Genomic DNA, 16,035 nt, shown 5'->3' on the forward strand with positions numbered 1-16,035 from the left:
CACCCCATAGCCTCCATAGCACCCATAGCCCCCATAGCCCCATAGTGCCCCATAGCCCCCCCAGCCCCATAGCGCCCCATAGCACCCCATAGTGCCCCATAGTGCCCCATAGCGCCCCATAGCGCCCCATAGCACCCCATAGCGCCCCCCATAGCCCCATAGCGCCCCATAGCGCCCCATAGCGCCCCATAGCCCCCATAGCGCCCCACAGCACCCCATAGCCCCCATAGCCCCATAGCGCCCCACAGCGCCCCACAGCGCCCCATAGCGCCCCATAGCCCCATAGCGCCCCATAGCCCCCATAGCCCCATAGCGCCCCATAGCGCCCCATAGCGCCCACCTTGTCCGGCTGGGAGTCGTTGCGCGGGTGCTGGAACATGAGCAGGTGCAGGCCCGGCTGGAAGCTGTGGGTCCGGCAATGGGGCAGAGCCCGGACCAGCACCGACTGCGGCCCCCACCACCCATGGGTGCCCGAGAGCTGCCCCACACGGCACGCGTCCGCCTCTGGGGGGCAATGGGGACCCATTGGGACCCATTGAGACCCATTGAGACCCATAGAGACCCATTGAGAGCCATTGAGACCCATTGGGACCCATTGAGACCCATTGAGACCCATTGGGACCCATTGGGACCCATTGGGACCCATTGAGACCCATTGGGACCCATTGAGACCCATTGGGACCCATTGGGACCCATTGAGAACCATTGGGACCCATTGAGACCCATAGAGACCCATTGGGACCCATTGAGACGCATTGAGACCCATTGGGACCCATTGGGACCCATTGATGACCATTGACACCCATCCCCCCACTGCCCCCCATCACCCCCCATTACCCCCATCCCACTGCCCCACATCCCCCCCTCCCCCCATCCCCACCTGCCCCCATCCCCCCCCATTGCCCCCCATCCCCATCCCCCCCCTGCCCCCCATCCCCCCCATCCCATCACCTCCCCCCCCCCCCTGCCCCCCATCCCCCCCATCCCCCCATTGCCCCCCGCCCCCCATCCCCCATTCCTCCCCATCCCCCCCACCCCCATCCCCCCCTCCCCCCAGTCCCCCCATCCCCCCCTATTGCCCCCCATCCCCCCCGCCCCCCATTCTCCCACTGCCCCCCATCCACCCATTACCCCCCATCGCCCCCCGTCCCCCCACCCCCATCCCCACTGCCCCCATTACCCCCATCCCCCCATTTCCCCCCCATTTCCCCCATCCCCCCCGCCCCCCACTGCCCCCCATTCCCCCCTATTGCCCCCCACTAGACAGGAGCCCCCCCGCCCCCATCCCCCCACTGCCCCCCATTACCCCCATCCCCCCTCTAAACCCCCCCCCCCCCCCCCACCCCCCATCCCCCCCTCACCCTCCATGGGCACGCAGGTATCGTTCTGGACGCACCACCCCATAGCGCCGGGGGTGTGGGGCGGCCCCGGCCCCGCCCCCCCAAAAACCAGGCAGGATTCGCAGTCCCCCAGCAGGCGCCACAGCCCCCGGCACCCCGACAGGGGGCACTGTGGGGCAGGGGATCAATGGGGGGCCCATTGATCCCCATTGACACCCATTGACCCCCATTGACACCCATTGATCCCCATTGACCCCCATTGACTCCCATTGACTCCCATTGACCCCCATTGATCCCCATTGACACCCATTGACCCCATTGACTCCCATTGACCCCCATTGACTCCCATTGACTCCCATTGACCCCCATTGACTCCCATTGACTCCCATTGACCCCCATTGACTTCCATTGAAACCCATTGACCCCATTGACTCCCATTGACTCCCATTGACTCCCATTGACCCCCATTGACTCCCATTGACCCCCATTGACTCCCATTGACTCCCATTGACTCCCATTGACTTCCATTGACTTCCATTGACGCCCATTGACTTCCATTGACGCCCATTGACGCCCATTGACGCCCATTGACTTCCATTGACTCCCATTGACCCCATTGACCCCCATTGACTCCCATTGACTCCCATTGACCCCCATTGACTCCCATTGACTCCCATTGACCCCATTGACTCCCATTGACCCCATTGACTCCCATTGACTCCCATTGACCCCATTGAGCCCCACTGACACCCATTGGTACCCATTGACCCCACTGAGCCCCATTGACTCCCATTGACACCCATTGACCCCATTGACTCCCATTGACCCCCATTGACCCCCATTGACTCCCATTGACCCCCATTGACCCCCATTGACCCCCATTGACTCCCATTGACCCCCATTGACCCCCATCACCCCATAGCCCCCATTGACCCAGATAACCCCCATAGCCCCCATTGACCCCCATTACCCCATTGACCCCCATCACCCCATAACCCCCCATAGCCCCCCATATCCTCACCCTGCTGTGGGGCACCCTGCCCCACACCACCCCATCACCCCCATAGCCCCCATTGCCCCCCATCACCCCATTGACCCCCATTCCCCATTACCTCATTGACCCCCATTCCCCCATTGACCCCATCACCTCATTGACCCCCATTCCCCCATTGACCCCCCTCCCCCCATTGACCCCCATCACCCCCATCACCCCATTGACCCCATCACCCCATAGCCCCCCATTGTCCCCCATAGCCCCCATATGCCCCCATGTGGGCCCCCCCCTTGCGGCCCCTGCCCCACACCACCCCATAGCCCCCATAGCCCCCATTGACCCCCATCACCCCATTGCCCCCCATTGCCCCCCATCACCCCATTGACCCCCATCACCCCATTGACCCCCATCACCCCATTGCCCCCCATTGCCCCCCATCACCCCATTGACCCCCATCACCCCATTGACCCCCATCACCCCATAGCCCCCCATTGTCCCCCATAGCCCCCCATATCCTCACCCTGCTGTGGGGCTCCAGCTTGCGGCACCCTGCCCCACACCACCCCATCACCCCCATAGCCCCCATTGACCCCCATCACCCCATTGCCCCCCATAGACCCCCATCACCCCATAGCCCCCCATACCCCATAGCCCCCATTGACCCCCATCACCCCATTGCCCCCCATCACCCCATAGCCCCCCATAGCCCCCATTGCCCCCCATCACCCCATAGCCCCCATTGACCCCCATCACCCCATTGACCCCCATCACCCCATAGCCCCCCATGTCCTCACCCTGCTGTGGGGCTCCAGCTTGCGGCACCCTGCCCCACACCACCCCATCACCCCATAGCCCCCATAGCCCCCCATCACCCCATTGACCCCCATCACCCCATTGACCCCCATCACCCCATAGCCCCCCATAGCCCCCATTGACCCCCATCACCCCATACCCCATTGACCCCCATCACCCCCGTTACCCCATTGACCCCCATCACCCCATAGCCCCCATTGACCCCCATTACCCCCATTGACCCCCATTGACTCCCATTGACTCCCATTGACCCCCATAGCCCCCCATAGCCCCCCATATCACCCCATTGCCCCCCATATCCTCACCCTGCTGTGGGGCTCCAGCTTGCGGCACCCTGCCCCACACCACCCGCATTGGGGGTCCCGGCTGCAGCCCCCCGGCTCCGAGCGATTTTGAATCAATTTCGGGCGGTTTGGCGTCGATTTTGGGTCATTTCGGGGCGATTTTGGGGGAATTTCGGGCGATTTTTATTCCATTTTGGGAATTTGTGTCAATTTTGAGCAATTTTGGGTCATTTGGGCTCGATTTTGGGTCAACTTCGGGCGATTTTGGGGCAATTTTGGGTCATTTTGGGCCAATTTTGGGACAATTTCGAGCGATTTCGGGGGATTTGGGGTCATTTTGGGTCAATTTCGAGCTATTTCAGGTCATTTTGGGCCGATTTTGGGTCAATTTCGGGCAATTTTGGGCGATTTTGGGTCAACTTCGGGCCGATTTTGGGTAAATTTCGGGCGATTTTAGGTCATTTGGGGTAGATTTTGTGTCAATTCCTGGCAATTTTGGGTCATTTTGGCTCATTTTGGATCAATTGCGGGCGGGTTTGGGTCATTTTGGGTCGATTTTGGTTCAATTTCGGGCGATTTCGGGTCATTTTGGGCTGATTTTGGGGCAATTTCGGGCAGTTTTGGGTCATTCGGGGTCATTTTGGGTCGATTTTGGGTCCATTTCGGGCAGTTTTGGGTCATTTTGGGCTGATTTTGGGTCAATTTCGAGCAGTTTTGGGCTGATTTTGGGTCAATTTCGGGCGGTTTTGCGTCCTTTTGGATCATTTTGGGTCGATCTTGGGTCTATTTCGGGCGGTTTTGGGTCACTTTGGCCTGTTTTTGCGTCAATTTCGGGCGTGATTTTGGGTCATTTTGGATCATTTTGGGTCATTTTGGGTCGATTTCGGGTCAATTTTGGGCGATTTGGGGTCATTTTGGGCGGTTTTGGCTCACTGGGGGTGACTCACGCCGGGCCCCTCCCCCGCCCAGGCGAAGCGCGGGAGTTTGTACGCGATGACGTCACCGAGGGCGTCGCCGCTGAAGCCTCCCGCCACCAGGAGCACCCCTCCCCCCAGGGCGGCGGCCACGTGACCAAAGCGGCCCCGCGGCGGGGGGGGGGGAGGGCGGGAGCCGGGCTCCTCGGGGTCACCTGGGGCAAAGGTCACGCAGGGGTCAGCCCCACATCGCCCCACACCCACCCCCCATAGACCCCCCAGACCCCCATTGACCCCCATAGACCCCCATTGCACCCCATTGCCCCATACCCCCATTGCCCCACACCCCCATGCCCCATACCCCATTGATACCCCCCCCCATTGACCCCCATTGATCCCCATGGACCCCCATTGACCCCCATAACCCCCCCATTAAGCCCCAGTGACCCCCCCAGTGACCCTCATGGGGCCCATACCCCCCATTGACCCCCATTACCCCCATTACCCCATTGCCCCCCATTACCCCCACACCCCCCCTGCCCCATAGCCCCCTATGGGGCCCGTACCCCCCATACCCCCCATTACCCCCACACCCCCCCTGCCCCATAGCCCCTATGGGGGCCCATGCCCCCCCCCATTGACCCCCATTACCCCCATTGCCCCATAGCCCCCATAGCCCCCCATAGCCCCCCATTACCCCCACACCCCCCCTGCCCCATAGCCCCCTATGGGGCCCATACCCCCATACCCCCCATTACCCCCATTGACCCCATAACCCATAGGGACCCCATTACCCCCATTGACCCCATATCCCCCATTGACCCCCATTGACCCCATACCCCCCCATTGACCCCCATATCCCCCCATTGACCCCATACCCCCCCATTGACCCCCATTGCCCCATTGACCCCCTTTACCCCCACACACCCCTCCCTGCCCCATAGCCCCCTATGGGGCCCCATTACCCCCATTACCCCCACACCCCCATAGCCCCCATTACCCCCACCCCCCACCCCATAGCCCCCTATGGGGCCCATACCCCCCATTGAGCCCCATTACCCCATAGCCCCCCATTACCCCCACACCCCCCCCTGCCCCATAGCCCCCTATGGGGCCCTGTGACCCCCCCCCCCCCATTGACCCCCATTGCCCCACACCCCCCCCTGCCCCATAGCCCCCATGGGGCCCATACCCCCCCTTGACCCCCATTACCCCATTGACCCCCATTACCCCATTGACCCCCATTGCCCCCCATTGCCCCCCATTGACCCCCATAACCCCCCATTGACCCCCATTGCCCCACACCCCCCCCTGCCCCATAGCCCCCTATGGGGCCCATACCCCCCATTACCCCATTGACCCCCATTACCCCATAGCCCCCCATTACCCCCACACCCCCCCCTGCCCCATAGCCCCCTATGGGGCCCATACCCCCCATTGACCCCCATTACCCCATTGACCCCCATTGACCCCCATTGCCCCATAGCCCCCCATACCCCCATTGACCCCCATTGCCCCATAGCCCCCTATGGGGCCCGTACCCCCCCGCAGCTCCTCGGGGGTCACCCATTGGTGGCAGCCCACGTGATAGAAGAAGACGCCCTCCTCGTAGCACTTCTCCTCCTCGTAGTGGGCGTGCACGTGACCCCCTAGGGCCCCGCCCCATAGGAGCACACTTAGGGGGCGCTATGGGGCCCAATGGTCTCCTATAGGGCCCAATGGTCTCCTATGGGGGCGCTATGGGGCCCAACGGCCTCCTATGGGGCCCCACGGTCTCCTATAGGGGGCGCTATGGGGCCCAACGGTCTCCTATGGGGCCCCACGGTCTCCTATGGGGCCCCACGGTCTCCTATAGGGGGCGCTATGGGGCCCAACGGTCTCCTATGGGGCCCCACGGTCTCCTATAGGGGGCGCTATGGGGCCCCACGGTCTCCTATGGGGCCCCACGGTCTCCTATAGGGGGCTACAGGGCCCTGGGGCCCACGGTCTCTATGGGGCACCATAGGTCCCTATGGGCGCTATGGGGCCGATGAGCCTCCTATGGGGCCCCACGGTCTCCTATAGGGCGCGCTATGGGGCCCAACGGTCTCCTATGGGGCCCCACGGTCTCCTATGGGGGTGCTATGGGGCCCCACGGTCTCCTATAGGGCGCGCTATGGGGCCCAACGGTCTCCTATGGGGCCCAACGGTCTCCTATGGGGCACCACGGTCTCCTATGGGGCCCCACGGTCTCCTATAGGGCGCGCTATGGGGGGTCTCCTCTGGGGCCCTACGGTCTCCTAGGGCGCGCTATGGGGCCCAACGGCGCTATGGGGCCCATGGGGCCCCACGGCCCTATGGGGCCCCATAGGTGTTCTAGAGCGCTATGGGCCCCACGGTCCCTATGGGGCCTACGGTCTCCTATAGGGGCGCTATGGGGCCCCATGGGCCTATGGGGCCCCACGGTCTCCCATAGGGCGCGCTATGGGGCCCAACGGCCCTATGGGCCCCATAGGAGTCTCCTATGGGCGCGCTATGGGGCCCCACTATAGTCTCCTATGGGGCCCGATGAGCCCCATAGCGCCCTATAGGTGTTATAGAGCCCTATGGGGCCCAATGGTCTCCTATGGGCGCGCTATGGGCCCCATGGGGCCCCACGGTCTCCTATGGGGCCCCACGGTCTCCTATAGGGCGCGCTAGCACCATAGGGCCCTATGGGTGCTCTATGGGGCCCCACGGTCCCTATAGGACCGCTATGGGGCCCCAGGTCCCTATGGGCCCCATAGCGTCCCCATGGGTTATAGAGCGCTATGGGCCCCATAGGTCCCTATGGGCCCCACGGCACCCTATAGGGTTATAGGCCCAACGGCCTCCTATGGGGACCAATGGTCCCTATGGGCGCTATGGGGCCCCAAGCTTTCACCACAGCGCCCTATGCACATAGCCCATAGCGCCCTATAGAGCCCTATGCGCGCTATAGAGGGGCCCATAGGCCTATGGGGCCCCTAGATGAGCCCCATAGCTCCCATAGCGCCCCCATAGGTCCCTATGGGCCTATGGGGCCCCAGCCCCATAGCGCCCCTATAGGGGCCCATAGAGCCCTATGAGCCCCATAGGACCCTATGGGGCCCCCCATGGCCCCATAGCGCCCTATAGGGCACCATAGGTGCCCTATGGGCCCCCACCATAGAGCCCCTATGGGCGCCTATGGGGCCCCATAGGCCCCATAGTGCCCCATAGGGCCCTATGTGTGCCCCAGAGCCCCATGAGCGCCCCATAGCGCCCCTATAGGGCGCGCTATGCACCCCCAACCATAGGGCCCTATAGCTCCCATAGAGCCCTATAGCACCCTATAGGTGTTCTAGAGCCCTATGAGCGCTATAGGACCCTATGGGCGCTCTAGGGACCTATAGGCACCATAGGTCCCTATGGGCGCTATGGGGCCCGATGAGCCCCATAGCGCCCTATAGCGCCCTATGGGTGTAGCCCCATGGGGCCATAGCGCCCATGGGGTTCACCCCATAGGGTACCCATAGCGCCCCATAGAGCCCCATAGAGCCCCATAGCGCCCCATAGCGCCCCATAGCGCCCCATAGCGCCCCATAGCACCCCATAGCGCCCCATAGCGCCCCATAGAGCCCCATAGAGCCCCATAGAGCCCCATAGCGCCCCATAGCGCCCCATAGAGCCCCATAGCCCCATAGCGCCCCATAGCGCCCCATAGAGCCCCATAGCGCCCCATAGCGCCCCATAGCGCCCCATAGAGCCCCATAGAGCACCGTCCCCATAGCGCCCCATAGCGCCCCATAGAGCACCATAGCGCCCCACAGCACCCCATAGTGCCCCATAGCGCCCCATAGAGCCCCATAGCGCCCCATAGAGCTCCCTACAGGACTGGAGGTCTAAAAGAGCCCCATAGCGCCCTATAGCGCCCTATAGTGCCCCATAGCACCCCACAGCACCCCATAGAGCACCATAGCGCCCCATAGGGGTCTCTCACCATGGACACCCATGGGGTTCCACATAGCCCCGGAGAAGCGCAGAGCGCCCCATAGCACCCCATAGAGCCCCATAGAGCCCCATAGAGCACCATAGAGCACCATGTAGTCCCCATAGCGCCCCATAGCGCCCCATAGCGCCCCATAGCGCCCCATAGCTCACCATAGAGCACCATAGCGCCCCATAGCGCCCCATAGCGCCCCATAGCTCACCATAGAGCCCCATAGCTCACCATAGAGCCCCATAGCGCCCCATAGCGCCCCATAGCGCCCCATAGCGCCCCATAGCGCCCCATAGAGCCCCATAGCGCCCCATAGCGCCCCATAGCGCCCCATAGCTCACCATAGAGCACCATGTAGTCCCCCAGCAGGGTGGCGCTGTGGAAGGCCCGCCCCCGAGGCCCCGCGGCCCCGCCCCCCCGCAGCGGCGCCCAATGGCGGCGATCGACGTGGAACAAATGGGTCTGGTTCACGCGGGAGCTGAACCTGGGGGGCAGAGACCCATAGAGACCCATAGAGACCCATAGAGACCCATAGAGACCCATAGAGACCCATAGAGACCCATAGAGACCCATAGGGACCCATAGGGACCCATAGAGACCCATAGAGACCCATAGAGACCCATAGAGACCCATAGAGACCCATAGAGACCCATAGAAACCCATAGAGACCCCATAGAGACCCATAGGGACCCATAGAGACCCATAGAGACCCATAGAGACACATAGAGACCCATAGAGACCCCATAGAGACCCATAGGGACCCATAGAGACCCATAGAGACCCATAGAAACCCATAGGGACACATAGAGACCCATAGAGACCCATAGAGACCCATAGGGACCCATAGGGACCCATAGAGACCCCATAGACAATGGGTTCCCATTGCCCCCCATAGGCTCCCGTTGTGTCTATCGCCCCCCTGTGGCCACACCTGGGTACTGCACCCTACGGGCTCCCATTGCTCTCTATGAGCTCCCATAGAGCCCCATAGCGCCCCGCAGCGCCCATAGCGCCCCATAGGACCCCATAGCCCCCCATAGCCCCCCATAGCCCCCCATTGCCCCCCATGGCTCCCTATGGGCCCCATGGGTCCCCTATAGCCCCCCATAGGCTCCCGTTGTGTCTGCCGCCCCCCTGTGGTCACACCTGGGTACTGCACCCTATGGGCCCCCATTGCTCTCTATGGGCTCCCATTGCCCCCTATAGCGCCCCATAGCACCCCATAACCCCCTAAGGGCTCCCATTGATCCCTATAGCCCCCCATAGCCCCCCTATAGCCCCCCATAGCCCCCTATAGACCCCCATTGCCCCCCATAGCCCCCTATGGGCTCCCATTGCCCCCCATAGACTCCCGTTGTGTCTATCGCCCCCCTGTGGCCACACCTGGGTACTGCACCCTATGGACCCCCATTGCTCTCTATGGGCTCCCATTGCCCCCCATAGCCCCCTATGGGCTCCCATTGATCCCTATAGCCCCCCATAGCCCCCCATAGCCCCCCATTGCCCCCCATGGCTCCCTATGAGCTCCTATTGTCCCCTATAGCCCCCCATAGGCTCCCATTGTGTCTGTCGCCCCCCTGTGGCCACACCTGGGTACTGCACCCTATGGGCCCCCATTGCTCTCTATGGGCTCCCATTGCTCTCTATGGGCTCCCATTGCCCCCTATAGCGCCCCATAGCACCCCATAACCCCCTAAGGGCTCCCATTGATCCCTATAGCCCCCCATAGCCCCCCATTGCCCCATCACCCCCTATAGCCCCCCATAGCCCCCCATAGTCCCCTATGGGCTCCCATTGCCCCCCATAGACTCCCGTTGTGTCTATCGCCCCCCTGTGGCCACACCTGGGTACTGCACCCTATGGGCCCCCATTGCTCTCTATGGGCTCCCATTGCCCCATAGCGCCCCATAGCGCCCCATAGCCCCCCATAGTCCCCTATGGGCTCCCACTGCCCCCCCATAGCCCCCCATAGCCCCCTATGGGCTCCCATTGCCCCCCATAGACTCCCGTTGTGTCTATCGCCCCCCTGTGGCCACACCTGGGTACTGCACCCTATGGACCCCCATTGCTCTCTATGGGCTCCCATTGCCCTATAGCGCCCCATAGCGCCCCATAGCGCCCCATAGCCCCCTAAGGGCTCCCATTGATCCCTATAGCCCCCCATAGCCCCCCTATAGCCCCCCATAGCCCCCTATAGACCCCCATGGCCCCCTATGGGCTCCCATTGCCCCCCATAGACTCCCGTTGTGTCTATCGCCCCCCTGTGGCCACACCTGGGTACTGCACCCTATGGACCCCCATTGCTCTCTATGGGCTCCCATTGCCCCATAGCGCCCCATAGCGCCCCATAGCCCCCTAAGGGCTCCCATTGATCCCTATAGCCCCCCATAGCCCCCCATTGCCCCCTATAGCCCCCCATGGCTCCCTATGAGCTCCTATTGTCCCCTATAGCCCCCCATAGGCTCCCGTTGTGTCTGTCGCCCCCCTGTGGTCACACCTGGGTACTGCACCCTATGGGCCCCCATTGCTCTCTATGGGCTCCCATTGCCCCCTATAGCGCCCCATAGCACCCCATAACCCCCTAAGGGCTCCCATTGATCCCTATAGCCCCCCATAGCCCCCCATAGCCCCCCATTGCCCCCCATGGCTCCCTATGGGCTCCCATTGTCCCCTATAGCCCCCCATAGGCTCCCATTGTGTCTGCCGCCCCCCTGTGGCCACACCGGGGTACTGCACCCTATGGGCCCCCATTGCTCTCTATGGGCTCCCATTGCCCCATAGCGCCCCATAGCGCCCCATTGCCCCCCATAGTCCCCTATGGGCTCCCATTGCCCCCCCATAGCCCCCCATAGCCCCCTATGGCCCCCCATAGCCCCCTATGGGCTCCCATTGCCCCCCATAGGCTCCCGTTGTGTCTGTCGCCCCCCTGTGGCCACACCTGGGTACTGCACCCTACGGGCTCCCATTGCTCTCTATGGGCTCCCATTGCCCCATAGCGCCCCATAGCGCCCCATTACCCCCCATAGCCCCCTATGGGCTCCCATTGCCCCCTATAGCCCCCCATTGCCCCCTATAGCCCCCCATAGCCCCCTATGGGCTCCCATTGCCCCCCATAGGCTCCCGTTGTGTCTGCCGCCCCCCTGTGGTCACACCTGGGTACTGCACCCTATGGGCCCCCATTGCTCTCTATGGGCTCCCATTGCTCTCTATGGGCTCCCATTGCCCCATAGCGCCCCATAGCGCCCCATAGCCCTCTATGGGCTCCCATTGATCCCTATAGCCCCCCATAGCCCCCCATAGCCCCCCATTGCCCCCCATGGCTCCCTATGGGCTCCCATTGTCCCCTATAGCCCCCCATAGGCTCCCGTTGTGTCTGCCGCCCCCCTGTGGCCACACCTGGGTACTGCACCCTATGGACCCCCATTGCTCTCTATGGGCCCCCATTGCCCCATAGCGCCCCATAGCACCCCATAGCGCCCCATTGCCCCCTATAGACCCCCATAGCCCCCCATTGCCCCTCATAGCCCCCTATGGGCTCCCATTGTGTCTGCCGCCCCCCTCTGGCCACACCTGGGTACTGCACCCTATGGACCCCCATTGCTCTCTATGGGCTCCCATTGCCCCATAGCGCCCCATAGCGCCCCATAGCGCCCCATAGCGCCCCCCCCCAGCGCGTGCCCCACCTGGCGCTGGCCGGCCGGTGCCCCCCATAGAGGATGAGGGTTCGGGTTGGGGGGTGGAAGAGCAGCGAATGCCCCGCGGCCGCCGGCGCCTTCCCCCCCCAGGGCTCCACCAGCTCCCAGCGCCCCCCAAGTAGGGGGAAGCGGAAGAGAAGCGACGAGAAGAGGTCCTGGGTGGTGCGGCCTGGGGGGGAGATGTGGGGGGAGAGGGGGGTAAAGGTGGGGTAGCGATGGGGGAACAATGGGGTAGCAATGGGGGAGCAATGGGATCACAATGGGATAACAATGGGATTTAATGGGACCCAATAAAATCCAATGGGATAACAATGGGACCCAATAGGATCCAATGAGATAACAATGGGATCCAATAGGATAACAATGGGATCCAATGGGACCGAATAAAATCCAATGGGATAACAATGGGATCCAATGGGATCACAATGGGATAACAATGGGATCCAATGGGATCCAATGGGATTTAATGGGATCCAATAGACTCCAATGGGATAACAATGGGATCCAATGAGATCACAATAGGGCAACAATGGGACCCAATGGGATCACAATGGGATCCAATGCGATTCAATGGGATCCAATGGGATAACAATGGGATCCAATGGGATCCAATGGGATTCAATGGCATCCAATAGGATCCAATGGAATCACAATGGGATAACAATGGGATCACAATGGAATCCAATGGGATAACAATGGGATCCAATGGGATCACAATGGGACCCAATGGGATAACAATGGGATCCAATAGGATAACAATGGGACCCAATAGGATCCAATGGGATAACAATGGGATCCAATGGGACCCAGTAGGATAACAATGGGATAAAATGGGATCCAATGGGACCCAATGGGATCCAATGGGACTCAATGGGATAACAATGGGATCCAATGGCATCCAATGGGATCTAATGGGATCACAATGGGATAACAATTGGATCCAATAGGATAACAATGGGATCCAATGGGATCACAAAGGAACCCAATGCGATTTAATGGCATCCAATGGGATAACAATGGGATAACAATGGGACCCAATAGCATCCAATGGGACCCAATGGGATAACAAGGGGAACCAATAGCATCCAATGGGATCACAATGGGATCCAATGGGATCCACGCCCCCCCCCATCCCGCCTTAAGCCCCGCCCACCTCCGAAGACGTAGAGCCAATCATCGACGACGGCCACGGCGTGAGCGGCCAATCCGGGCGGGGCGGGGGCGTGTCCCGGCAGGGGGCGGAGCTCCCGCCAGCCCCGCCCCTCGGGCTCCAGGCTCCAAACGTCATTGGTCAGCGCCCCCCCCGCCAGCTCCCCCCCCATGAGAACGAGGCTGCGGCGCCAGGGGGCGGCGGCGTGGGAGTGACGGGGGGGCTGGGGGGAGATGGGGGTCACAATGGGGCAGGATGGGGGTCACAATGGGGGGAGATGGGGGTCACAATGGGGCAGGATGGGGGTCACAATGGGGGGAGATGGGGGTCACAATGGGGGGAGATGGGGGTCACAATGGGGGGAGATGGGGGTCACAATGGGGGGAGATGGGGGTCACAATGGGGGGAGATGGGGGTCACAATGGGGGGAGATGGGGGTCACAATGGGGCAGGATGGGGGTCACAATGGGGCAGGATGGGGGTCACAATGGGGGGGATGGGGGTCACAATGGGGGGAGATGGGGGTCACAATGGGGGGGATGGGGGTCACAATGGGGCAGGATGGGGGTCACAATGGGGCAGGATGGGGGTCACAATGGGGCAGGATGGGGGTCACAATGGGGCAGGATGGGGGTCACAATGGGGCAGGATGGGGGTCACAATGGGGGGAGATGGGGGTCACAATGGGGGGAGATGGGGGTCACAATGGGGGAGATGGGGGTCACAATGGGGGGAGATGGGGGTCACAATGGGGCAGGATGGGGGTCACAATGGGGGGGGATGGGGGTCACAATGGGGCAGGATGGGGGTCACAATGGGGGGAGATGGGGGTCACAATGGGGGGAGATGGGGGTCACAATGGGGCAGGATGGGGGTCACAATGGGGCAGGATGGGGGTCACAATGGGGCAGGATGGGGGTCACAACAGATGGGGGTCACAATGGGGGGATGCACAATGGGCAGGAGATGGGGGTCACAATGGGGGGGAGATGGGGGTCACAATGGGGCAGGATGGGGGTCACAATGGGGCAGGATGGGGGTCACAATGGGGGGAGATGGGGGTCACAATGGGGGGAGATGGGGGTCACAATGGGGCAGGATGGGGGTCACAATGGGGGGAGATGGGGGTCACAATGGGGCAGGATGGGGGTCACAATGGGGGGGGATGGGGGTCACAATGGGGGGAGATGGGGGTCACAATGGGGGGGATGGGGGTCACAATGGGGGGAGATGGGGGTCACAATGGGGGGAGATGGGGGTCACAATGGGGGGAGATGGGGGTCACAATGGGGGTCACAATGGGGGAGATGGGGGTCACAATGGGGGGGATGGGGGTCACAATGGGGGAGATGGGGGTCACAATGGGGGGAGATGGGGGTCACAATGGGGGAGATGGGGGTCACAATGGGGGGAGATGGGGGTCACAATGGGGGAGATGGGGGTCACAATGGGGCAGGATGGGGGTCACAATGGGGCAGGATGGGGGTCACAATGGGGCAGGATGGGGGTCACAATGGGGCAGGATGGGGGTCACAATGGGGGGAGATGGGGGTCACAATGGGGGGGATGGGGGTCACAATGGGGCAGGATGGGGGTCACAATGGGGCAGGATGGGGGTCACAATGGGGCAGGATGGGGGTCACAATGGGGGGAGATGGGGGTCACAATGGGGGGGATGGGGGTCACAATGGGGGGAGATGGGGGTCACAATGGGGCAGGATGGGGGTCACAATGGGGGAGATGGGGGTCACAATGGGGCAGGATGGGGGTCACAATGGGGCAGGATGGGGGTCACAATGGGGCAGGATGGGGGTCACAATGGGGGAGATGGGGGTCACAATGGGGCAGGATGGGGGTCACAATGGGGGGAGATGGGGGTCACAATGGGGCAGGATGGGGGTCACAATGGGGGAGATGGGGGTCACAATGGGGGGAGATGGGGGTCACAATGGGGCAGGATGGGGGTCACAATGGGGCAGGATGGGGGTCACAATGGGGGGAGATGGGGGTCACAATGGGGCAGATGGGGGTCACAATGGGGGGAGATGGGGGTCACAATGGGGCAGGATGGGGGTCACAATGGGGCAGGATGGGGGTCACAATGGGGGGGATGGGGGTCACAATGGGGCAGGATGGGGGTCACAATGGGGGGGATGGGGGTCACAATGGGGCAGGATGGGGGTCACAATGGGGGAGATGGGGGTCACAATGGGGCAGGATGGGGGTCACAATGGGGCAGGATGGGGGTCACAGATGGGGGTCACAATGGGGCGGGATGGGGGTCACAATGGGGGGAGATGGGGGTCACAATGGGGCAGGATGGGGGTCACAATGGGGGGAGATGGGGGTCACAATGGGGGGAGATGGGGGTCACAATGGGGCAGGATGGGGGTCACAATGGGGGGTCACAATGGGGGTGATGGGGGTCACAATGGGGGGAGATGGGGGTCACAATGGGGGGGGATGGGGGTCACAATGGGGGAGATGGGGGTCACAATGGGGCAGGATGGGGGTCACAATGGGGCAGGATGGGGGTCACAATGGGGCAGGATGGGGGTCACAATGATGGGGCAGGATGGGGGTCACAATGGGGCAGGATGGGGGTCACAATGGGGCAGGATGGGGGTCACAATGGGGGGAGATGGGGGTCACAATGGGGGGAGATGGGGGTCACAATGGGGGAGGATGGGGGTCACAATGGGGCCGGATGGGGGTCACAATGGGGGGAGATGGGGGTCACAATGGGGGGAGATGGGGGTCACAATGGGGCAGGATGGGGGTCACAATGGGGGGAGATGGGGGTCACAATGGGGGGAGATGGGGGTCACAATGGGGGGGAGATGGGGGAGGATGGGGGTCACAATGG

General features: G+C 62.4%; 1 protein-coding gene and 1 long non-coding RNA gene across 2 annotated transcripts; both read right to left on the minus strand.

Moving 5' to 3' along the window:
- Positions 1–343: 343 nt before the first annotated feature.
- Positions 344–3,515, minus strand: LOC134159035 (uncharacterized). Its single transcript, XR_009962999.1, has 3 exons — positions 3,453–3,515; positions 1,362–1,509; positions 344–504 (listed from the first exon to the last, which is right to left on the minus strand). It is a non-coding gene; the product is annotated as an uncharacterized LOC134159035 (long non-coding RNA).
- An 845-nt stretch (positions 3,516–4,360) lies between these two features.
- LOC134159034 (multiple epidermal growth factor-like domains protein 8) lies at positions 4,361–13,356 on the minus strand. The gene is made up of 5 exons (XM_062609548.1): positions 13,173–13,356; positions 12,008–12,188; positions 8,666–8,808; positions 5,887–5,994; positions 4,361–4,560 (listed from the first exon to the last, which is right to left on the minus strand). Exons 1-5 carry the CDS (start codon positions 13,339–13,341, stop codon positions 4,361–4,363), a joined length of 801 nt encoding a protein of 266 aa, XP_062465532.1. The 5' UTR covers positions 13,342–13,356.
- Between the last annotated feature and the right edge of the window lie 2,679 nt (positions 13,357–16,035).

This window comes from Pezoporus occidentalis, unplaced genomic scaffold, assembly GCF_034315485.1.
Source record: "Pezoporus occidentalis ecotype Australia unplaced genomic scaffold, CSIRO_AGI_Poc_V1 ctg1397, whole genome shotgun sequence".
Classification (NCBI taxonomy): domain Eukaryota; kingdom Metazoa; phylum Chordata; class Aves; order Psittaciformes; family Psittacidae; genus Pezoporus; species Pezoporus occidentalis.

What these genes read in the sequence shown, in the direction of transcription:
- LOC134159034 (XM_062609548.1), bottom strand. Translation starts at nt 13,341, where the DNA reads ATGGGGGGGGAGCTGGCGGGGGGGGCGCTGACCAATGACGTTTGGAGC. An exon ending in CACCGGCCGGCCAGCGCCAG is followed by an intron (nt 8,809 to 12,007) that starts GTGGGGCACGCG and finishes TCTGCCCCCCAG; the next exon opens with GTTCAGCTCCCGCGTGAACC. An exon ending in CCCCGAGGAGCTGCGGGGGG is followed by an intron (nt 4,561 to 5,886) that starts GTACGGGCCCCA and finishes CCTTTGCCCCAG; the next exon opens with GTGACCCCGAGGAGCCCGGC.